This window comes from Gorilla gorilla, chromosome 1 (genome assembly GCF_029281585.2).
Source record: "Gorilla gorilla gorilla isolate KB3781 chromosome 1, NHGRI_mGorGor1-v2.1_pri, whole genome shotgun sequence".
Classification (NCBI taxonomy): Eukaryota; Metazoa; Chordata; class Mammalia; order Primates; family Hominidae; genus Gorilla; species Gorilla gorilla.
This window is the reverse complement of record NC_073224.2, coordinates 118,123,615-118,149,587: the sequence shown is the minus strand read 5'-3', so window position 1 is coordinate 118,149,587 and position 25,973 is coordinate 118,123,615. Positions and strand designations below refer to the sequence as shown.

The following is a 25,973-nucleotide window of genomic DNA, read 5'->3' as shown; positions in this document are numbered from 1 at the left end:
CCACAAATAATATAATGTTACTTTCCCCCGAGTTTGGTAGTGCCAGGTGTTCATGTATACTTCAACATAAATGAAAAAAAAAAAAAAGATGTACAAGGTCATTATGTCTTTTAAACCCGGTTCCAGGTCCCAGAATAAGGTTTACAAGCCACCTCCCTTCAGGCTGCATACACAATGCCACCGCAATGCTTTGAAAGTTTGCTTCTGATCAAACTGCTTAAAAACAAAAAAGACATGAAACCTGTATCTGCACAGCTCAGATTGATACTATCAACAATCTTATTGAGCTGTTCCTTATCTTTTATTCCTCTCTAGTTTTTCTAGTGCTCTTTTCCTTAAGAAGTGGATTTTTTTTTTTTTGAGACGGAGTTTCGCTCTTGTTGCCCAGGCTGGAGGGCGATAGCGCGACCTCGGCTCACTGCAAGCTCCGCCTCCCGGGCTTAGCCTCTGGAGTAGCTGGGATCACAGGCGCCCACCACCACGCCCGGCTAATTTTTTGTATTTTTAGTAGAGACGGGGTTTCACCATGTTGGTCAGGCTGGTCTCAAACTACAGGCGTGAGCCACCATGCGCGCCCAAGAAGTGGAAATATCTTTTTAGGTAATATTAATTTGAAATATTTTGGGCATTGCTTTTGAACTTACTTTTAGGTCCAGCTATTTTAGATTTTTGAAGGAAACAGTCCTTCGAAGTATTAATTTATTCTAACTCTTGAGAAGCACATCTTCCACATAGCATATTGATACTTAATAGGCTCATGACTTTTATGAGGCTTGACTTAATAATGTATGGATTTCCTTTGCATCGTTTAACTAATAGACTACTCCCTCTTTCAGATTGGAGCCTACGATCAGCAGATATGGGAAAAGTCAATCGAACAGACTCAGATTAAGGTAAATTGGTTTCTTTGATTCCGCCTATGTTTCACTGCATTAATATGAAGAGTGGAATTGTACTTACCTGGTAAACTCTGCATTTAACTACCAGTATGGCATTCTTTAATCTTTGAAGGTTATAAGAAAAGCAGTGCAAGCATACTGAGAAGTGACACTTGATTTTTGGCCTCACTATCAGGAAAACAGAAAGGAGTGAGTTGTTCTATGATGAATTAGAGAGCAAATGTCCCATATAAATAGGGCTGGGGTTACTTAGCTCTGGCTAGTTTTTACTACATGGCAGTGCAGGTCCAAATATTGCCAGAGTTTCAGATTTTTCAAGAGAAGCTGGAAATACACATTTTTATATGAAATATATTGTGCATTTTATGTCGGATTTTTAAGAGACTCTTCCTTCTCTTCCTCCTCCTCCTTTGCAAGCCAAATAAAATCCATTTGTGGCCTGAATCCAGCCTATGGTCCCCCATTTTATTCAATCACTGGCTTAGAGTATGTGTTTTTGTTTGTTTTTTTGTTTTGTTTTGTTTTTGAGACAGAGTCTCACTCTGTCGTCCAGGCTGGAGTGCAGTGGCGTGATCTCGGCCCACTGCAAGCTCCGCCTCCCGGGTTCACGCCATTTTCCTGCCTCAACCTCCAGAGTAGCTGGAACTACAGGCGCCGACCACCACGCCCGGCTAATTTTTTGTATTTTTAGTAGAGACGGGGTTTCACCGTGTTAGCCAGGATGGTCTCGATCTCCTGACCTTGTGATCTGTCCACCTCCGACTCCCAAAGTGTTGGGATTACAGGCATGAGCCACCGCGCCCGGCCTAGAGTATGGTTTTAAGTTTTTCATGTTCTTAAACTTTTTTCTACACAGCTCTTAGAACTGAGAGGATTCTTATTTTATACTAACCAAGTGACCAAAAACTGTTATATAATTCAGAATGCCAGTTTATTAACTTATAATAGGGGAGGAGCGGGTTAAATTATCTTCTGATATTCCAAAGTCAGAGTTGTGGGGTTAAGCCATTTGGGGATGCTGGTACAAATTCATCATGGAATGGTTGCTTGGTAACCAAATGTAATTGGATAGTCTTGAGATGTGGAAAAGCCTAAAGAACCATCCTTGGCTCTCAAAAGAATATAACTCTCTGCGACTTTAATACTTACTTAAATCTTATGGATTCAGGGCCTCACTTCCTTGCAAAGTGCTGATAAATGCCAGCTGATTCTTGTTTTTGGATTACCTTTCAAAAAGTATTGCAGCAGACCCTTCATTAATACTTAAAAGTGGGTGGATGCAACTTAATATTATCTGTTCTGTTAAATAGGCCAATCAATAGAAAGCTACTTGAACGACAAGTAGCCGACTAACTTTTCACAATTTGGTATAGTCCTTGATTATTTATATTATTGGGAGATGGGGTTAGGATGAATAAGTCCCCAGATTTTATTTTGTGATTCTCTAAAGCCTGTCCTGTTATTTTTTTGTGAGCTGCTAAACATCGCTGATAGTAAGGGTTGTGTAATGGAAACAGCATAGAAGTGGAGTTTGATCTTGTTTTGTGATCTCTAGCCTTGTTATCTAACCTTCTTCCCCTAGCCAATTTAAAGATTTCCTTCACCCTTTTTTTTTTTTTGAGACAGAGTCTTGCTCTGTCACCCTGGTTGGAGTGCAGTGGAGCGATCTCGGCTCACTGCCAGCTCCGCCTCCTGGGTTCACACCATTCTCCTGCCTCAGCCTCCCGAATAGTTGGGACTACAGGGGCCCGCCACCATGCCCGGCTAATTTTTTGTACTTTTTTTTTAGTAGAGACGGGGTTTCACCATGTTAGCCAGGATGGTCTCGATCTCCTGACCTCGTGATCCACCCGCCTCAGCCTCCCAAAGTGCTGGGATTATAGGCATGAGGCATGAGCCACCGCGCCCTGCCTGATTTCCTTCACTCTTTTCCATGCCATTTAATACATACCTTCCTTTTAGTGCGTGATATCAAAGTTATTTGTTAACCTGTGTGTGTTCATAGGCCTAAGGGTAGGAAGTGTGTTTGTTTCCTACTCTTAGAACATCTTGATTCATACTAGGAACTCTGTCTGTTGCTATAGTTAATTGAACCCTATCCATCAGGCATATTTTTTACTCGTTGTTCTCTCATAGGGTAATCTACCTAACCACACCTTAATGTATGCTTTTAAATTTAGCGGCGGTGGAAAGAATGAAATGTAAAATAACTATAAACATTTACTGAGCTTTCAGTGTGATAGTAGAAAGCTGAAAAAAAAATTACTCAGCTAATGTGCCACTCTTGTACTAGGTGCTGAGAATACAGTGAAAAAGATAGATGTGATTGTTGCCTTCATGGGTTTCACAGTCTGATAGTGATGGGAGAAAAGCCCAGATATCTTTTTAATATGCTTAAGTCTTAAACAAAAAATGACCAAAGTATAGCATACAAAAAATTAATGCTAAATTTAAAAATACGTTAACACAAATACAATTTTTTGAAAACAAAAAATGAAAACAAAAAATAAAAGAACAAATAAAAAAGCAAAAAAATTTTAAAATAAAAATATTAACATATCACAGTACTGTTATATGATTTAAAATTATATATGTAAAAGTATAATTCAGAATTATGAAAGATAAATTTTAAAAATCTTAACTTGGGTCATGAAAAATGGTATGAACTCTTCAATAAGCATTTATTGAACTACAGTGTTTAAGGCATTTTGTTGGGTGCTCAGCACAAGAGGAAAAATATTAACAAACAGGAGTATAAGACTTGTTTAGAGGAAGAGCGAGTAAGTAGCCCAATATGATTGGAGAATAAGGTACATAGATGGAGTGATAGGCCATAAATCTATTTGAAGGTTACTTGACTGCTTTACTAAGAACTTTAGATACTATTCTGTAGAAAATTGAAAGGTTTTAATGGTTTTTGAGTAGAGGAGTCACATCATATCTGTGTTTTTGAAAGATAGACATAAAAATATAGACATTATAATCTATGGAATATTTCCAGAGTAGTACTTATTATTCTCAATGTCTATATTAACAAAAAATGTCTAGTTTGACTAGGAAGGTTTACAATGAATCATATTAATATTGAAGAATCTAGAGAAAGAAAATGTAATCAACCAAAGTAAAACAGGGAAAGAAATACCAAAAATAAAATGAAAGCATCCATTATGTATTTATTTAACAAATATTTGTTGACTGCTTACCTACAATGTGGCAGACACTAGCTATGCCTACATAATGGTGAGTAAAAAGATTCAATCATTTTTTTTTTTTTTTTTGAGACAGGGTCTGGTCCTGTTGCCCAAGTTGGAGTGCAGTGGCATGAACACAGCTCACTGCAGCCTCAATCTCCTGGGCTCAAGTGATTCTCCCACCTTAGCCTCCTGAGCAGCTGGGACCACAGGCATGCACCAACAGGTTTGGATAATTTTTAAATTTTTTGTAGAGACAAGGTCTTGCCATGTTGTCCAGGCTGGTCTCAAATTCCTGAGCTCAAGCAGTGCTTCTACCTTGTCCTCTCAAAGTGCCGAGATTATAGGCGTGAGACACTCTGCCCAGCCATATTCAATATTTTTATTTTCATGGAATTTATGACAAAGTGGGTGAGAATAATAAAAAGAATCCTTCTAATAAATGCAAATTACTTTGTGGCAAATACCGAGAAGAGGTCTGTTTACAAGCTACTATACTTATAATAAGGGAAATAAATGAGCCTAGTTGCTGCGCATGGTGGCTCATGCTTGTAATCCTAGCACTTTGGGAGGCCAAAGTGGGAGGATCGTTTGAGGCCATGGATTTGACACTAGCCCGGGCAACATAGGGAGACTCTGTCTCTACAAAAAATAAATTAGCTGGCCATGATGGCATCTGCCTGTGGTCCCAGCTACTCAGGAGACTGAGGTGAGAGGATTGCTTAAGCCTGGAGGTCAAGATGACAGAGACCCTGCCTTTAAAAATAAAAAAAGGCTGGGCACGGTGGCTCATGCCTGTAATCCTAGCAGGGAGGCCGAGGCAGGCAGATTGCATGAGCTCAGGAGTTCAAGACTAGCCTGGGCAACATGGTGAAACCCCTTCTCTGCTAAAAATACAAAAATTAGCTGGGCATGGTGACCCGCACCTGTAATCCCACCTACACAGGGGGCTGAGGCAGGAGAATCGCTTGAGTGTGGGAGGCAGAGGTTGCAGTGAGCTGAGATCATGCATTGCACTCCAGCCTGGGCAACAAGAGCGAGACTCCGTCTCAAAAATAAAAAAAAAAAAAAGAAGAACCTAGTTAAGAAGGTCAGATAAGCTTTCGCTAAGGAATTGATTAAAATGAGATCTGAAGCATGAGTAGCAGTTAATTAGGTCAAGAACAAATACACTAATTCTACACAAACTTTTTCAGAAAATAGAGAAGGAAGTATACTTCTCAGCTCATTCTATGAGACTAGTATTACCCTGAAACCTAAACCAGACAAAGACATCATAAGAACATTTGTTATGAATGTATGTGTGAAAATCTTTAACAAGATATTAACAAAACCAATTCTACAACACATAAAATGGCTTATCTACTGTGACCAAGTGGGAGTTATCCCGGGAATGCATTAATTTGAAAACAAAGTAATGTAATATACCATATTAATAGGATAAAGGACACTCATATGATCTTCTCAGTAAATACAGAAAGAGCATTTAACAAAATTCAATGCCTATTAATAATAAACTAGGTTCTTAGGGGAACTTCTTCAACATAGTAAAGGTTGTCTAGGAAAAGCCTGCAACAAACTTCACACTTAATGGTTAAGACTGAATGTTTTCCCCTAAAATCAGGAACAAAGCAAGGATATCTGCTCTTACTATATTTATTTAACATTGTACTGGGAGTCCCAGCCAATGTAATAAGCAAAGGAAAAGAGATGAAAGGCATTGAGATGGAAAGGAATATGAAAACTGCCTTTACTCATGACAGCATAATCCCATATTTAGAAAATCCTAAGAATATATGTAAAAAATGACAGTAGGCTGGGCACAGTGGCTCACGCCTGTAATCCCAGCACTTTGGGAGGCCGAGGCGGGTGGATCACGAGGTCAGGAGATCGAGACCATCCTGGCTAACACGGTGAAACCCCATCTCTACTAAAAATACAAAAGTTAGCCAGGCGTGGTTGCAGGCGTCTGTAGTCCCAGCTACTGGGGAGGCTGAGACAGGAGAATGGCGTGAACCCGGGGAGGCGGAGCTTGCAGTGAGCCAAGATCACGCCACTGCACTCCAGCCTGGGCGACAGAGCGAGACTCTGTCTCATAAAAAAAAAAAAAAAAAAGAAAAAAAAAAATTACAGTAACGAATGTGGCAAGGTCTTCAAATACAAGATCAGTATACAAAAATCAGTTGTATTTCTATATACCAACAATGAGTAATTCAAAAATAAAATTAAGAAAACAATTTTATAATAGCAACAAAGAATAAAACACTTAGGAATGACATAAAAAGTGTAAGATTCATACATGGAAAACTATAAAACATTGCTTAGAGAAATTAAAGAAGGTCTAAATAAATGGAATAGCATTTCATGTTCATGATCTGGAAGATTCAATATTGTTAAAATGTCAGTTTTCTCCAAATGTATCTATATATTCAATGTAATCCCTTCAAAATTCCAGCAGAATTTTGTTTTTGGTAGAGATTGATGAGCTAATTCTCAAATATATGTATGTAATACAAAGGATGTAGAATATTCAAAACAAATTTAAAAAGAATAGTGTTGGAAGATTTACATTACTACATTTCTAATACATCTGTTAGAACAAAATTAAAAAGATTGACAATACCAAATGTTGGCAAGGTGATGGAGGAACTACAACTCTTCTACACTGCTGGTGGGCATGGAAAATGGAAAATAGTTTGGTGGTTTTTAAAATGTTAAATATGTACTTCTCACATGACCCAACATTTCCACTCCTAGGGTATCTACCTATATTTAGGGTATCTACTATATTTAACATTTTCTATCCAAGAGAAGTGAAAACATAAATACATGCAAATGTTCATAGCAGCACTATTCTTAATAGCCAGAAGTAGGAAAAACCCACGTGTCCATCAACTGGTGAATCAGTTGGTATAAACAAATGTGTTATAGTCATACAATGAAATACAATTCAGCAATAAAAACTGTTAATACATACTGCATCATGGATGAATATAAAAAATGTCATGCTAAGTACAACATATTGTGTGATTGTTTATATGAAATTTCTAGAAATCTATAGAAATAGAAAACAGATCAAAGGTTGCCTATGGATTGAGGGGAACAGGGCTTTCCTGCAAACAGGCAGAAAGGAACTTTTTGAGGTGATGGAAATGTTCTAAAACTTGAGTGTGATAATGATTGCACAACTCTACAAATTTACTAAAAATCTAAATTATTTACTAAATCTGTAAAAATAGGTTAGTTTAATAGTATGTAAATTATACCTCAATAAAGCTACTTTAAAAATTATACCAATAGATAAAAGTAGGAAAAATCATAATATAGTACACCAAAAATGTAAATGTGTACATATTCACAATTAAAATTTGTTTTCTAAATTTTTAAAAAATACTTTATATTTTGTAGAGACAGGGTCTCACCACATTGCCTAGGCTGGTCTTGAACTCCTGGGCTTAAGCAGTTCTCCCTCCCTGGCCTCCCAAAGTGCTGGGATTACAGATGTAAGCCACCACACCCAGCCCTAAAATTTTTTAATTGAGAGAATATATTAAATCTAATGTCTAATATTATTTTCAGTGATGGAGCGTAACTTAGTCCTCCAAAATAAGCCTAAAATAAGAATCTCCCCTTTTACTTATCTTTTTTTTTTTTTTTTTTTTTTGGAGACAGAGTCCTGCTCTGTTGCCCAGGCTGGAGTGCAGTGCTCACAGCAACTTCCGCCTCCCAGGTTCAAGTGATTCTCCTGCCTCAGCCTCCCGAGTGGCTGGGATTACAGGCGCATGCCACCATGCCCAGCTAATTTTTGTATTTTTGGTAGAGATGGGGTTTCACCATGTTGGCCAGGATGGCTCGATCTCTTGATTTCGTGATCTGCCTGCCTCAGCCTCCCAAAGTGCTGGGATTACAGGCGTGAGCCACCATGCCTGGCCCCTTTTACTACTCTTTAGCATACTGTTTGAGATACATTTGCTAAGATGAGCAAAACATTCTAATTAATATTAATTAATATTATCTTTTCTTTTTTGTGTGTTTTATTTTTAAAAATTAATATTAGAGTGAACAAAAATCAGTGTTTGAAGATAGCATGGTTTTGTATTTAGAGAATAAAAAAGGCTAATCAGAAGCACAGAGACTACTTCAGCTGTATTTATAATGTTTTATTTAAGCAGGATGGTGGCCATATGATAGATGACACTGACACTCCTCATTAAAGATGACAGTTTGAGGCCATGCGTGGTTGCTCACGCCTATAATCCCAGCACTCTGGGAAGCCGAGGTTTTTGCTCGAGGCCAGGAGTTTGGGACCAGCCTGGGCAACATAGCTCTACAAAAAGATAAAAAAATTAGCTGGGTGTGGTGGGCATGTGCCTGTAGTCCCAGATACTGGGGAAGCTGGTTGTGGGGGATCGCCTGAGCCCAGGAGTTTGAGGCTGTGGTGTGCTATGATTGTGCCACTGCACTCTAGACTGGGTGACAGAGCAAGACCCTGTCCTGAAAAAAAAAAAAAAAAAACAAAACCCAAAAAATGGTAGTTCAAATACATGCACTAATCTCTCCTGAAACCTCTTTAAAAGTACAACAAATAAGAAAAAATCATGGCAGCCCGCAAGGACTAAAAGAATGGAAGAAGAGACTACAGTAAATGAGAGCTATCAATACAATTTCGAAGGTTGGAAAATGAAAGAAGTAAAACTCTTAAGTGCCTGCAATAGGGAAAGCCAATAGGAAACAAGTAAAACCCCTGTAATTAACTTCTGAAAGACTCAGGAATTAGATGTATCAGGTATAATCTGTAGGAGTAAGAAAGAACTAAAGACAGGGTTGTTTGAACATGTGTATAAGGGATAATAGATCTACCCCCAGATCTTCCTTATTCCATGTAGCCACATAGTTACCCTTATCTTCCTCTGACAGAAGACCGGATTGAAGCTTGCTCTCTGGAGAGGCTGAGCCAGAGAAGTTCTGGATTCTGGAAGACCAGAAACAAATCAGAGTCTGGTGAGATGCTGCACTAATAATGGGGATTAAGTGAAAGTCTGGTCGTCAGATTTATAATCTGCAAACAGAAGACTGGAATTTCTTTTCATCAAAACTGAGTAACCAAAGAGAGCCTAAGGATACTGAAAAGTGAAATGACTGGCCACGCCTCTATAGTGAGGTCCACTATTCAAAATGCTTCACGCATTGCACACTGAGCTTGCATTCAGTGTGTTAGTGACTGTTAATTATAAATGGATAATTAAAGATCATCAAATATTTAAGACCTAAAGAAAAAGAAGAAAAGAGAAAAGAAGCAATGCAGGAATCATAAAAACAGTGTTTTTAAAGATATAATTACTACCTTTAAAGAACTGGGTACTATAAAAAGACTGAGATATCTTCAGGACATCTATTGTATAACATTGGTGACTATAGTTAGTATGTTGTATTCTTGAAAAATGCTAAGAGAGTGGATATTAAGTGTTCTCACCACACAAATAATAACCATGTGAGGTAATGTATATATTAATTTAGTCATTCTACAGTGTATATCCACTTCAGAATATGTTGTACACACTGAATACATAGAATATTATCTGTCAATTTAAAAATTAAGAATGCTTAAAAAATAGACTATAGATTAGAAAGTAAGAAGACTAGAAAATAAAAATAATCAGAATAAATTCAGGGGTGGCTGGGTACAGTGGCTCACGCCTGTAATCTCAGCACTTTGGGAGGCCGAGGCTGATCGCTTGAGCCCAGGAGTTCAAGATTAGCTTGGGCAACATGGTGATACCCTGTCTTTACAAAAAATACAAAAAAATTAGCTGGGCTTGGCGTTGCATGCCTGTAGTCCCAGCTACTTAGGAGGCCGAGGTGGGAGATCATCTGAGCCTGGGAAGTTGAAGCTGCAGTGAGCCGTGATTGCACCACTGCACTCCAGCCTGGGTGACAGAGTGGGACCCTGTCTCAAAAATAAACACATAAATAAATAAAAATTAAAATAAATTCAGTGGAAAAGGTAGAAGATAAATTTGAGACCATTTCCCAGAAAAGTAGTATAAAAATGAACAACAAAAAAGAAAATAGCAAAGGGGGTGCAGTTAATGCAGGAAATGTAATATCCAACTAATAGATGTTCCAGAAAAAGGAAATACATGGAGAAGAAGAAATTAATAAATAATTCAAAAAAAAATTGCCCCAGAAATGCAGTACTGTGTATGTATTTCCAGATTAAAAGGATCTTTTCGTTGGGCGTGGTGGCTCACGCCTGTAATCCTAGCACTTTGGGAGGCTGAGGCAAGAGGATCCCTTGAACTCAGGAGTTTGAGACCAGCATGGGCAACAAAGTGAGATCCTATCTCTACAATAAAATTTAAAAATCAGCTGGGTGTAGTGGTGTGTGCCTGTACTCGCAGCTACTCAGATGGCTGAGGTGAAAGGGTCCTTTGAGCCTGGGAGCTCAAAGGTACAGAGAGCCGTGAATACAACACTGCACTCCAGCCTGGGCGACAAGCGAGATTCTGTCTCAAAAGAAAAAGGAAAATAAAAGGATCTTTTGAGTCATCAGCACTGAGAAACATTATCATGAAATTTCAGAACATTTAGAATTAGAGCTTGGGTTAAGCATGGAGTAGAGTGAAGGATCAAAACGGATCATGTAGACAAAAATTGGGGGTCAGAGATACTGCCCCTCAGCAGCAACTTCTAGCTCATTTGGAAGCTAAAAGATAATGGAATGTTCAGTGGAAGGTGAGGGACAATGGCACATGAGAGAAAGTGATTTTCAACCTAAGTTTTATGCCCAGCCTAATTATTAATCAAGTGCAAAGGCACCACTGATATATTTTGAACTTAGAGTCTCAAAATTCATATCCCATACTCCCTCTCTCAGAAAGCTGTGGGAGGACATGTACTGTATTATAATCCATGAATAAGCCAGAAAGGAATTCATAGTGTCAGAAAACAGGACAGCCAACACAGCGAAGTAAAAGGAATTCCAGGATAATTGCAAATGTCTCAGGATGATAGCTTATATCTGACCTAGAAAACAACCAGTCCAGAATGGAGTATGAGGACAGAAAATTGGTATAGACCTCTTGAAGGGGGAAAACTAAACTGATATATGTTGTGTTTGAGCATATTTGAAGCAGATATGTAACAGAGGGAGTTTAAAGATGAATTGGTAATAGAAGATTAAGTGCATTAAAAAATGAGGCAATTACAGTTCTAGGACAAGCAAAAAATTTGTGGGAGGAAAATATAATAGTTCACTAGCTGGCTTAGCTGTGAACAATATTTATGTAATTATAACCCTCTAAACATTGATGTAACAAAAATTTGTGATAAAACTCTATTGGAAAAAACTATAGTTCAGGAGGGCGTGCGTGTTTGGTGATGCTGTAATCATTAATAGTGTGTAGTATGTCTTGCATTGTTTTAAGCAACACACACAATTGATCCTGATGATAATCTTATGAGGTATGTGCTATTATCTTCCCTTTTTTGTAGGTGAAGGAATTGAGGCATAGAAAGGCTAAATAAGAGTTATTTCCTCATCTTCAACAGTAAGAAATGAATGGATAACATCTGAAATTGATGAAAGCACTGTAAACATTTTTTTTTTTTAGAAGTAAAGAGAAGAAATAGCTAGGATGTATGAATCAAGGCTAAGGAAGGGTGAGACTGGAATGTTATTTTTTATTAACCTTGTAATATGAGTATTATTTTAGTACAAATAAAGATGTAATTTTACAACATTTTTCCTCCAAAACCAAATAATACATTAAATGATGTTACCTGAGTAAAAGGATATACATATATTTCCATATGTGATAGGTAGATTTAGAGGTATGTGAGTATTTACGTATATTGGCTATACCAATATGCTTTATTTATACCAGTGCCAAAACCAACAAATCTCCTTATCATTTAGGCAAGAAATTTAGAGTCAGATGGACTGAACTGTATATTATAGTAATTTTCCTAATTATTCACTACCTGTAATTATTCTTACCTGTAAGAAGATTATATGGCTGCACTTACTGTCATGTGAGTTGCAGTGCCTTCCTATAAGAGAAGAATTCTTCCTGGCCCCACAGACTTCCACTTTGGTCATGGGATTTGCTTGGCCAGTGGAATGTGAGCTGAATGTGACCTTCCTCCCATGACCCAATACTTTTCGTTTTCTTACCTTTCCTATTCAGTGAATTGCTAAAGTACTAAAGTCAGGGTTTAGAGTTCTTCACCTTCACACTAATCTCACATTTTCAGTTACTAATACTTCTGGATGATAACCTGCTAAATATCTTTTGAGTATGAGTACTCTTCCCAGTTCACGCTTCTAATTACCTGGTCTAACCTATTGTCTACTCATCTGGTTGGCAAACTATTGCTTATGTGCAAATCTAGCTGAAACACAGCCAGGTTTAGTGGTTTACATATTTATATTCAATGTCTGTGTCTGCTTTAGTGCTACAGTGGCTGAGTGGTTGTGACAGAGATTGTATAGTCCAGCAGTCCCCAACCTTTTTGGCACCAGAGACCAGTTTCATGGAAGACAGTTTTTCCATGGACTGGTGTGGGGGGATGGTTTTACAATGATTCAAGCACATTACAATTATTGTACACTTTATTTCTATTATTATTACCTTATAATATATAATGAAATAATTATACAGCTCACCATAATGTAGAATCAGTGGGAGCCCTTAGCTTGTTTTTCTGCAACTAGACAGTCCCATCTGGGGGTGATGGGAGACAGTGACAGATCATCAGGCATTAGATTCTCATAAGGAGCACGCAACCTAGATCCCTTGAATGTGCAGTTCACAGTGGGGTTTGCACTCCTGTGAGAATCTAATGCCGCCACTAATCTGACAGGAGGTAGGGCTCAGGTGGTAATTTGAGCAGTGGAGAGTGGCTGTAAATACAGATAAAGCTTCCCTTGTTCTCTCACCTGCCCCTCACCTCCTGCTGTGCAACCTGGTTCCTAACAGGCCACGGACCACTATTCCATGCCCTGGGGGTTAGAGACCCCTGATATAGTCCATAAAGCCTAAAATGCCATCTGGCCCTTTATAGAAAAATTTTGTCTACTCCTGATTAGATTACTGGAGTAGGTTTTTTCACTTTCTAACTGCTTTCTCTTGCTTCCTATCTCTCTTTACCCTCCATCTGTTCTTTATAACAGAGCCAGGTTGTTGTTTTTTGGTTTCTGTTTTAACACAAATTTGATTGTTTTTCTCATATTTAAAACTGTTTCCTGACTTCCTAGTACCCTTACAATAAAATCATACTCCTAGCATGGTTATAGTTTTCACATTATGGCTTCTTCTCATCTCACAAGTTTACCTCTCTCACCAATGTCTTGACCTCTTTTCACTTCCACTCTGTGCTTTAGGCCTTCTCAAACTTACTTTAGTTTTTACCATGCTATCTCTTATTCCTGGGTCCTCTCATGCTTTTCTTTCTTTCTTGCCCTGCCCTGCCCTGCCCTGCCTTGCCCTGTCCTGCCCTGCCCTCCTTTCCCCTCCCCTCCTCTTCCCTTCCATTCCCTTCTTTCGAGACAGAGTCTTGCTCTGTCACCCAGGCTACAGTGCAGTGGCATGATCTTGTCTCCTTGCAGCTTCCACCTCCCTGATTCAAGGAATTCTCCTGCCTCAGCCTCCTGAGTAGCTGGGACTACAGGCTCATAGCAGCTACTCCCGGCTAATTTTTGGCATTTTAGTATAAGAGACAGGGTTTTACCATATTGCCCAGGGTGGTCGCCCTGAGGTCAGGGAATCTGCCTGCCTCAGCCTCCCAAAGTGCTGGGATTGCAGGCATGATCATATGTGTTTCTTGATTCCTCATTTTGCTATATCCCATGTGCAACTTTACAAGTTCTTATACATTCTTCAGGTATCAGGTTAGATACTATTTTTCTTTGTGGAAATCTTTCTTGGACTTCTTAAATGTGAATAAGGTGTCCTTTATGGATGTTCCTGTAGTGCTATAGTTGCCTTGTAATTGTTGTTTTGTTGTTGATCATATGCCCCAAATCAGGGGTAACTTCCCTCTCTGCACCAGACTGTATAAATAGTTCAATTCTTTTGCTTGTAATAAAATAGAAAATTTCAGCACACTAGGAAATAGAGATTTGTCACAGGGTTTCACTTGTTTTTTATTCCTTGTTTAATACAAAGTCCAATTATATTGCATCAATACCTCCAGTGTTTTTGTTCCTCTTCCAAAAAGTGGGGACTTCATTTGTCAAGTGGTTCTGAGCTTGTGATGATGTTGCACAGTTATGTTGGGGGCAGACAGTAGAGAGGGCTGCGTACAGCCTACAGCTGGGGATCTGCAGAGAATTTCCAGACCACTACTCTGGCAACTAGTGATTATCCTGATTCTGTCCTACAATCTTTTGCTGAGGTAGAGGTTGTGGCCAATAAGGAAATCCACTCATAATGCCCATTGAACCTCTCAAAGTTAAGCAGTCTTGTTTGATTTAAACAAAACCTCTCTCTACTTTGATTAGGGATGCATTTTGTGTCATATAGCAAAAGGCAGGATAGTGTAGTGGTTAGAGCACAGACTTTGGAATGAGAATGAAAGGGTTGGAATCTCTGCCTTGGTTGCCTTATCTGTAAAGTGAGGATAATAAAGGTACCAATCTCATAGGACATTTGTGAGGATTAAATGAGTCAAGTTAACTTAAGTACAGTCATGTGCCACATAATGATGTTTCTGTCATCAATGGACCTCATATACGACAATGGTCCCATAAGATTATAATGGAGCTGAAAAATTCCTATTGCCTAGTGATTCTGTAGCCATCCTAAAGTCATAGCACGACACATTACTCATGTGTTTGGAGTGATGCTGGAGTAAACAAACCAAATGCACCGTCAGTCATAAAAAGTATAGCATACAGTTATGTACGGTATCTAACACTTGATAATGATAATAAATGACTATATTACTGGTTTATATATTTACTATACTATACTTTGAATTGTTTAATTTTAGAGTGGACTCCTTCTGTTTATTAAAAAAAAATCAGTTAACTGTAAAACAGTCTCAGGTAGGTCCTTCAGGAGGTATTCCAGAAGAAGGCATTGTGATCATAGGAGATGACAGCTCCCTGTGTGTTATTGCCCCTGAAGACCCTACAGTAGGACAAGATATGGAGGTGGGAGACAATGATATTGATGATCCTGACCATATGTAGGCCTTGGCTATGTGTGTCTTAGTTTTTATTTAAAAAGTAAAAAAAAAAAAAAAGCTTATGAAGATATAAAGAAAATGTGTGTTTTTAAACTGTTATTACAAAAGAGTAAAAAAGTTAAAAAAATTATAAAGCTTATAAAGTAAAAACATTACAGTAAGCTAAAGTTAAGTTATCATAGAACAGACTGGGTGAGGTGGCTCATGCCTGTAATTCTAGCACTTTGAGAGGACACAGCAGGAGGATCACTTGAGACCAGGAGTTTGAGACCAGCCTGGGTGACAAAGCAAGACCCCTTCTCTACAAAAACAACAACAACAACAACAAAAAACTCCTTGGGAGGCTGAGGTAGGAGGATTGCTTGAGCCCAGCAGGATGAGATTGTGGTGAGCTGTGATCGTGCCATTGCACTATATCATGGGCAACAGAGCAAGACTCTGTCCCAGAGAAAAAAAAGTTATTATTGTAGAAAGGAAGGTTTTAAAAAATGTGTAGCCTATGTTTATGGTGTTTATAAAGTCTACAATAGTGTACTACAGCAGTGTCCTAGGCTTTCACTTTCATTGACCACTCACTCACTGACTCACTCAGAGCAACTCCCAATCCTGAGAGCACTATTCATGATAAGTGCCCTATACAGGTGTACCATTTTTTATCTTTTTTTTTCTTTATGGAGACAGAGTTTCACTCTTGTCGCCTAGGCTGGAGTGCAATGGTGCGATCTTGGCTCACTGCAACCTCAGCCTCCCGGGCTCAAGTGATCCTGCCTCAGCCTCCTGAGTAGCTGGGATTACAGGTGCCCACCACCACGCCTGGCTAATTTTGTATTTTTAGTAGAGACGGGGGTTTCACCATGTTGGCCAGGGTGGTCTTGAACTCCTGACCTCAGGTGATCCTCCTGCCTTGGCCTCCTAAAGTGCTGGGATTACAAGTGTGAGCCACCGCGCCCAGCCCCATTTTTTATACCATATTTTTACTGTACCTTTTTTAGGTTTAGACACAAATACCACTGTGTTTAAAATTGCCTAAATATTCTGCATAGTAATATGCTGGGCAGATTTGTAGCCTCGGAGCAATAGGCTGCCATATAGCCTAGGTGTGTAGTAAGCTATACCATCAAGATTTGTGTGACTACGCTGTATGATGTTCAGGCAACAGTGAAATCACTTAAAGATGAATTTCTTAGAATGTATCCCTGACATTAAGTGATGCATGACTATATGTAAAAGTGCTTAGGATAGTGCCTGGCATGTACTTCCTCTTATTATACATACATGCACGGTGGAAAATAAAGCAGAAGGATTCTAAAGTATGGAATGTGTTTTTTACTCTCCCTCAGTGCAAAATATACAACAGTATATTGTGACTTTTGTAATCTCCCATAAGATCAGTAGTCATAAATTTATTAATGATTTCTGTCCCTTTAGGAAATTAAAAAATGGGGAGATTCAGAGGGTATTTTCCTGAGAAACCCTTGTACATTTGGCGTTATTGTTTGTCTTCCCTTCTATACTGTACATTCTTTGAAGATAGAGCCATGTTTTGACTTATTATTTTATACCTAGCTCAAACAGATTATCTGACATATAGAAGATACTTGTCGAATATTTGTTGACTGAGTGAATAAATGTGTTTCTATTGCTAAGGGAGCTTTGGATAATTTTACCTCTAGTTAATGCTAATTCTAACTCTGTAACATTGTTGGAGAAAAGTCTAGAAAGCAAAGAAAGTAGAAAAATTATTTTGGCTCTAAAGTGATGGGGAATAGCACTGGTACAAATGTCCAGAAAGCTTAGCACTGGGACAAATGTCCAAAAAGGTAAAAAGTAATATTTTTACCTTTAAATTTTTAATTTCTGATTTTGAATATAGTACACAAGATAATTGTTATTCTCATGAAAATTATGCATATTTCAAAAATTAGTGTACATGTTTCTTCAAAGGGTTTTTTCCTTGAGTTGCCTCATTTTCAAATTTTGATTCCTTCTTTAATTTTATTACATTTAAGGTTTTAGAACATTTTTCTGTAAAATCTACAGCTTATGGTGAGTTGAATAGAAATATATAAGATTCACAAGAGAAATTGACTGCATCTGTTTAAACAAAGCTAAAGATCAATACTGGTTCAATGTCCGTAATAGGTAAACAGCAAATAACGGTAACCTTTAATTTTGGCATTAATTTTAGTGATTGAATATCTAATTTTTAAGACATAATTAAGAATTAGCATGTGCAAATTATTTTATTTTTATTTTTTAAATTAAGGGACAGGGTCTTGCTCTGTCACCCAGATTAGAGTGTAGTGGTGTGATCTCAGCCCACTGCAACCTCCATGTTCCCAGTTCAAGTGCTTCTCCTGCCTCAGCCTCCTGAGTAGCTGGGATTACAGGTGCCCGCTACCATGCCCAGCTACTTTTTGTGTTTTTAGTAGAGATAGAGTTTCAGCATGTTGGCCAGGCTGGTCTCAAACTCTTGACCTCAAGTATCCTCCCGCCTTGGCCCCTCCCAAAGTGCTGGGATTATAGGGGTGAGTCACTGCACTTGGCCACTATTTCTCACCATATACAAAAATCAAGTCAAAATGGATTAATGATTTAAATGTAAGACCTGAAACTGCTAGAAGAAAACATAGGGGAAATGCTTAAGAACATTGGTCTGGGTAAGGATTTTATGGAGAAGACCTCAGAAGCACAGGTAACAAACAAAAATAGATAAATAGGATTGTATCAAACTAGAAAGCTTCTGCACAGCAAAGGAAACAATCAAGATTGAAGAGACAACCTACAGAATGAGAGAAAACATTTGCAAACTTTTCATCTGAAAAGGGATTAATATATATAAGGAACTCAAATAACTCAATAGCAAAAATCCAAATACTTCAATTTTAAAATGGGTGAATGAGCTGAATAGACATCTCTCAAAAGAAGACAATACAGATGGCAAACAGGTATATGAAAAAATGCTCGATACCACCAATCATCAGGGAAATGCAAATCAAAACTGCAATGAGATACCACGTCAACCTAATTAGAATGGCTATTATCAAAAAGACAAAAAAAAAATGCTGGCAAGGATGCAGAGAAAGGGGAATTCTTATACACTGGTGGTGTGAATGTAAATTAGTACAGCCATTATGAAAAACAGTCTCGTGGTTCCTCAAAAAACTAGAAATAGAACTACCATATGATCCAGCAGTCTCAGTATATATCCAAAGGAAGGAAAATCTGTATGTCGAAGGGATATCTGCATTCCTATGTTTATTGCAGCACTGTTCACAATAGTCATGACATGGAATTCAGTGTACGTGTCCATCAACAGGTGAATGGATTAAGAAAATATGGTATATATACACAATGGAATACTATTTAGCTGTAAGAAAGAATGAAGTTGTGTCATTCATGGCAACATGAATGGAAATGGAAAACATTATGCAAAGTGAAATAAGCCAGGCAAAGAACAATAAATACTTTGTGTTCTCACACATACATGGAAGCTAAAAAGTTGATCTCATAGAATTAGAGAGTAGAATAGTAGTTATTAGAGGTGGGGAAGTGTAAGAGGGAGGGAATGACAGATAGCCAACGGTTGTTAACAAATACGAAAGTACAGCTAGATAGGAATAAGGTTTAGTGTTCTGTAGCACTGTAAGGTGGCTATAATTAACAATTTATTATATGTTTTCAGATACCTAGCAGGGTGGATTTTGAATGAACCCAACACAAAGAAATGATAAATGTTCAAGGTGATAGATATAGTTTGATCATTACACATTGTATACTTGTATTGAAATATCACATTCTACCCCATAAATATGCACAATTATAACGTGTCAATTAAAAATAGTAGAAGCAAAAAAAAAGATGGAAGTTACTTGTTTTTGAGGAGTGAAATTCAGAGGAGAGGAGAGATGGCTCAGGGGACTGTTGTTTTTCACATATTGATCTGTTGGCACTGTTCAAATATTTTAAAAAGTGATAAAGTATATTGATGCATTAGTGGAGAGGATTAAAAACTAAAACAAAATATGTATTAATGGCAAGTTCCTTTAAGGAGCTTTAGAATTAAAGTGTCCCCAGTAAAAGGGAATCAGATATAGAGAAAAAGAAATGTAAGTTTATTTTTTGTATTTAAAAGGGCTTTTCTGGCTGGGCGCAGAGGCTCACACCTATAATCCCAGACTTTTGGGAGGCCGAGGCGGGTAGATCACCTGAGGTCAGGAGTTTGAGACCAGCCTGGCCAACATGGTGAAACCCCTCTCTACTAAAAATACAAAAAATTAGCCAGGCTTAATGGTGGGCACCTGCAATTCCAGCTACTCAGGAGGCTGAGGCAGGAGAATCACCTGAACCCGGGAGGCAGAGGTTGCAGTGAGCCGAGATCGCGCCATTGCACTCCAGCCTGGGCTACAAGAGCGAAACTGCGTCTCAAAAATAAATAAATAAATAAAAGGGCTTTTCTTTATTTCTGATTTTATTTTTGTTTTGTTTTATCCTAGGGTTTGAAAAACAAACCGAAAAAGATGGGCCACATAAAGCCAGACTTGATTGACGTTGACTTAATCAGAGGTTAGTCTTAAAATTGTTTTTTATCTACATTATTATATTATTTCACAGGGATGCTTAATTTTCAATATCTTCTCTATATGATGGTATACTTTAATTTCTAAATGTAACACTTTACTCTCATCATTCAGGCTTTAGCACTTTTTCCACCTCTGTCTTAGTACTGTGTGGCTCTATAAATTACATGCATACATGTAAAAGAGGGATGAACCATAGAGACTTGCTGTTGTGTAATTAAGATAAATATGTTGTATAACATTCAAGTAAGCCTGACTTATTTTGAGCTTCTGTCCTAGTGATTGAGGCAAGAAGTTATTACATTTAACAAACATCTAAGAGGGTTTTTGTTTTTTAACTGAACAGGTTTTGTGCTGATTTTTGCACTCACCTGTTTTTAATGTAGTGCTACAGGTGGCCTTCAATACAGTGTATATAAATGTTTGATGTTTTGTTTTATTGTATGTTTAAAGGGTCAACATTTGCCAAAGCAAAACCTGAAATTCCATGGACATCTCTGACTCGGAAGGGGCTTGTTCGAGTTGTATTTTTTCCGTTGTTCAGCAATTGGTGGATTCAGGTTACCTCTTTAAGAATCTTTGTTTGGCTGTTACTACTTTATTTCATGCAAGGTAATTGGAGAAATTGGAATAAGCAATGACAGTTTCTTTTTGCTGCTTTTGCTATTAAATAATGAAGACCTACTGATTTTACATTTACCCTTTCATTTGACAGTTTAAAGTACACAGAATGAAGAGACATATGCCATTCGGGGTTCATATTAAAATGATCTGCTACGAGAGAGCAAACATACTTGTGTAACTCTTTCTCCTCACTTGAGTTTCTTTCTACCTGTCTCACTGGCCAGGCCTTCTCAGTCTTTTCTTGTGTCTGACCTTTGAGGCTTTGAAATTGGGTTTGTGTGTTTTTTGTTTTTGTTTTTGAGACGGGGTCTCTCTCTATCACCCAGGCTGGAGTGCAGTGGCATGATCACAGCTCACTGCAGCCTTGACCTCCCAGACTCAAGCAATCCTTCCACCTCAGCCACCCAAGTAGCTGGCACTACAGGTGTATGCCACTGTGCCTGGCTAATTTTTGTATTTTTTTGTAGAGACAAGATGTTGTCACGCTGCCCAGGCTGGTCTTGAATTCTTAGGCCCAAAAGTGTTGGGATTACAGGTGTGAGCCACCACGTTTAGCCTGAATATTGGATTACCTAAAGTTTGCACCCTAGGTTCTGTTCTCTAAGTAGTCTCATTAAGGCCTATTGCTTTAAATACAGTTGATATACAGGTGATTCCCAAATCTATATCTTCAGGCCAGACCTCTCTGCTGAACTTCAGACTTATAAATCTAATTGCCTGCTTTGACATTTCCATATGGAGATTTAATTGGTATCTTGAAGTTAATTATATAAAAAATGGAACTCTTCACTTGTGTGTGTGTGCGCTGCACACATATGCCTGTGTGTGTAAACTTGTTCCTCTTTATGTCTCCAGTTCATTAAATGATACTATCAATCACCCAGTATTCAGGTGAAAAATTAAATCTTCCTACTCTACCCTACCATCAACTCTCACATGTAATATGTCACCAAGTCTGTGAGTTCTTCCTCCAAATTTTTCACTCTATTTATCTCAGTCTCTACTGCCATGATCATTGTCCACAGCACCAGCATTTCTTTGCTTAGACCACTGGAATAACATCTACTCTGAGCCTTCTTTCTACCAATCATTCTTTCCACAGCAATTAGCAAAATCTTTTAAAAACAGAAGCCATATAATGTCATTTTCCTGCTTAAAACCCTGTAGTGACTTCTGTTGACCTTAGAATAAAAACCCAAAGTTCTTACCATGGCCTATAATGCCCTACAGGACCTGGTCCCCGCTCTCCTCTCAGACATCATCTCCTATTTCTTACCACTCTGCTCGTGCTGGCTGTAGACATAATATCCTTTTTTTTGTTCTTCACACAGAGCTGTTTTGTTTTGTTTGAAGCATTCGGAGTTTGGCTCTTTTTTCCCAGGCTGGAGTGCAGTGGTGCGATCTCAGCTCACTGCAACCTCTGCCTCCTAGGCTTAAGTGATTCTCGTGCCTCAACCTCCCAAGTAGCTGGGATACAGGTGTGCACCACCATGTCCAGCTAATTTTTTGTATTTTTAGTAGAGATGGGGTTTCTCCACGTTGTCTAGGCTGGTCTCGAACTCCTGACCTCCGGTGATCCACCCGCCTCAGCCTCCCAAAGTGCTGGGATTACAGGCGTGAGCCACTGCGCCTGGCCTCCTATCTATATTTCTAAGTAGCCCTAATACCCTCTAGTCACTATCATAAGAATCAATTTTAATTTCTGGGTTACACGTCGCTACCTGATGTTTTCTAACTGTGTGCAGGGACCCAATATATTCTCTTTACGACTTTATCCCCATTGTCTACCAAGGAAGTAGGCAGTATATACTATGGTTACATCTCTGCAAAAAGATATGAATTAGAACAAAGAGTGGGAGAAAGTTGGGTTAAGGTGAAAGAATTATGGGTTCTTTTCTTTTATTTGTGTCAGTTAAAAATTTTTTTAAGATATAGAGTGAAAAATATATGTATAAATTTACAAATCTATAGGTTTAATTTTTTTAAAGTTGTGAAAGTGTCATTTATTAGAATATCTGTAATGGAAATGTTCCGCATCTGTGCTGCCCAGTATAGTAGCTACTTAGCCATACGTGGCTATTGAGTATTCAAAAAGTAGTTAGTGTCAGTAAGAGACTGAATTTTAAATTTTATTTGATTTAAATTAAGTCTTCATAATGGTCATTTTAATGGCTGCATAATAATTCATCATATGGGCATACCATCATTTAAAACTATCATTTTAATGTCTGTACAGTCTATCATATGTAGAGTCATATGTAGATTCTATCATATGGATTTATCATAAACATCTTTGTATAGCTGCTTTTTTTTTTTTTTTTTTTTTGAAACAGAGTCTCATTCTGTTGTCCAGGCTAGAGTATAGTGGTGTGGTCTTGGCTCACTGCAACCTCTGCCTCCCAGGTTCAAGTGATTCTCTTGCCTCAGCCTCCCAAGTAACTGGGACTACAGAGACACACTAGCATGCCTGGCTAATTTTTGTATTTTTAGTAGAGACAGGGTTTCACTGTGTTGTCTAGGCTGGTCTTGAACTCCTGACCCCAGGTGATTCTCCTGCTTCAGCCTCCCAGAGTTCTGGGATTACAGGTGTGAGCCACCACACCTGGCCTATATAGCTTTTAATAGTCCATTATGTAAGAGTACTGTAATTTATGTAACTTTTCTGTATGAGTCTGTTCAGGCTGCTATAAGAAAAATACCATAGACTGGGTGGCTTATCAACAACACAAATTTATTTCTGACAGTTTTGGAGGCTGTGAAGTCCAGGATCAAGGTGCCAGAAGATGTGGTATCTGGTGAGGGCCTGCTTTCTGATTCATAGGTGTCAGTCTTCTTGCTGTGTCCTCACATGGTGGAAGGGGCAAGGGAGCTCTTAGGAGTCATTTTATAAGGCCACTTCTATAAGGGCACTCATCCCCAAACTATAACCAACTGGTTATATGTGACTGGGGACCTCTCTAACATGCTTTCTCACTTTTTACAATGTGGATAGGCTGAGAACTTTTCAAATCTTTAAGTTATGCTTCCTTTTTGCTTAACAATTCTGTCTTTTAAGTCATTTCTCTCTTCTCACATTTTACTATAAGCACATAGGAAGAGCCAAGCTGCACCTTTAACACTTTGCTTAGAAATAGCTCCAGCTAAATATGCAATTTCATCACTTGCGAGTTTCACTTTCCACAGAATCCTAGACCACAAATACAGTTCAACAAGTTCTTTACCACTCTGTAACAAGGATTGTTTTTCCTTCAGTTTCTAATAACATATTATTTCTCATTTCTATCTGAGACCTCATCAGAATGGACTTTACCTCTTATTTTACCAATACTCTGTTCATGGTTACTTAGGTATTCTTTAAGAAGATTGAGGCTTTTTCTCTAGCTCCCCTCTTTTCTTTCTTTGTTTTTGTTTGTTTGTTTTATTTTGTTTTTCAAGACAGAGTCTTGCTCTGTTGCCCAGGCTGGAGTACAGTGGCGTGATCTTGGCTCACTGCAACCTCCGCCTCCCGGGTTCAAGTGATTCTCCTGCCTTAGCCTCCTGAGTAGCAGGGATTACAGGCACCTGCCACCATGCCTGACTAATTTTTGTATTTTTAGTAGAGATAGGGTTTCATCATGTTGACCAGGCTGGTCTCAAACTCCTGACCTCAGGTGATCCACCAGCCTTGGCCTCCCAAAGTGCTGGGATTACAGGTGTGAACCACTACACCCGGCCTCCTCTTTTCTTTCTGATTCCTCACCAGAATCTCTTTTAAAAATGTTTAAGGCAATCTAGGCTTTTTCTACTATGTACCTTAAGTATTCTTCTAGTCTCCACCCATTACCTATTTATAAAGCTGCTTCCACATTTTTAGGTATTTGTTATAGTAGGACCCCCCATTCTCAGTACCAATTTCTGTCTTATGCCACTTGGGCTGATACAACAAAAATATCATGGCCTAGGTGCTTTATAAATAACAAAAAGTTATTTCTCACAGTTCTGAAAAGTTCAGATCAGAGCACTAGCAGATCCAGTGTCTGGTGAGGGTCTGCTTCTCTCTGGGTCCTCATGTTGCTGAAGGGCCACAGGAGCTCTCTGGAGTCTCGTTGATAAGGTTACTAATCTCATTCATGAGAGCTCTGCCCTCATGACCTAATCAGCTACCAAAGGCCCCATCTCGTAATACGATCACATTAAGGATTAGGATTTCAATATGAATTTTGTTGGGGACATACGTTATAGCATCTTCCCATATTGTGGGCATTTAGGTGGTTTCTATGTGTTTTTTATTAATAATGCCAGCAGGAACAAAGTTTTCCTTATTTTATATTATTTCTTTAGGATTTGTTCTTTGAAATAGAATTAACAGATCAAAGAATGTGGACATTTAAGGCTTTTAGTACATATAATGAAATTGCTGATGGCACAGTTGTTTTGGAAAGCAATAGATTAGAGTACCTGTTTTACCATGGTCTTACCAGCATTATTATAATTTTAAAAATTGTTATCTAGGTGGGGGGCAGTGGCTCAAGCCTGTAATTCCAACACTTTGAGAAGCTGAGGTGGGAAGACTTGAGGCCAGGAGTTTGAGACCAGCCTGGGAAACACAGCGAGATCCCATCTCTACAAAAAAAAAAAATTAGCCAGGCGTGGTGCAAGCCTGTAGTTTCAACTACCTATGAGGCTGAGGTGGGAGGATCACTTGAGCCCAGGAGTTCGAGGTTACAGTGAGCAATGATTTATCACTGCACTCTAGCCTGGCTGACAGAGTAAGACCCTGACTGCATCTCTGCCCGCCCCCTCAACAAAAGATTGTTACCTAATTTGACATGCAAAAGATATTTTGCTTGTTGAATATGCATTTCCTTGGTCACTTGTAAGGGTGAAATTAAGTATTTTTTCCACACATTTATTATTAAATTATTTATTCCTTCCTTGTTGATAGATACTGCATCCTATATAGATAAAATTTCCATATATGCCATGGTCTGTTTCCGGACTGCATATTCTGTACCATCAGTTTTGGTTATTCTCATATCTATGCTATATATTAAATTTTTGTGTTTGCCATGGTATGTTTCTGGACTACATACTTTGTACCATTAATTTCTGGTTATTCTCATATCTATGCCACACTGCTTTCATTACTACACAGCTGTTTAATATGGATTAACATTGAGCAGGAAAAATTTTTTTTTTCTTTTGAGATGGAGTCTCACTCTGTTGCCCAGGCTGGAGTGCAATGGTGTGATCTCAGCTCACTGCAACCTCTGCCTCCTGGGTTCAAGCACTTCTCCTACCTCAGCCTCCCAAGTAGCTGGGATTACAGGCGTATGCCACTACGCCCAACAAATTTTAGTATTTTTAGTAGAGATGGGGTTTCCCCATGTTGACCATGCTGGTCTTGAACTCCTGACCTCGTGATCCACCTGCCTCGGCCTCCCAAAGTGCTGGGATTACAGGCCTGAGCCACCGCGCCTGGCCAAGTGTTTCTTCATTATTCTGCT

At 38.6% G+C, this 25,973-nt stretch overlaps 1 protein-coding gene across 12 annotated transcripts in view; it reads left to right on the top strand.

The window, feature by feature from the left end:
* The window catches only part of PHTF1 (putative homeodomain transcription factor 1), a 61,702-nt gene that overhangs the window by 1,071 nt on the left and 34,658 nt on the right, over positions 1-25,973 (top strand). For 6 of the 12 annotated variants that reach the window (XR_010129887.1, XR_008669908.2, XM_031009097.3 and 3 more), the window contains exons 3-5: positions 837-893; positions 19,780-19,849; positions 20,317-20,475. Coding sequence is in view for 10 of the 12 variants with exons in the window: in XM_031009097.3 (XP_030864957.1) it covers positions 837-893; positions 19,780-19,849; positions 20,317-20,475 (286 nt within the window). In the remaining 2 variants the exon portion in view is untranslated. The other 6 variants (XM_063695673.1, XM_063695676.1, XM_063695667.1 and 3 more) reach the window with 6 other exon arrangements.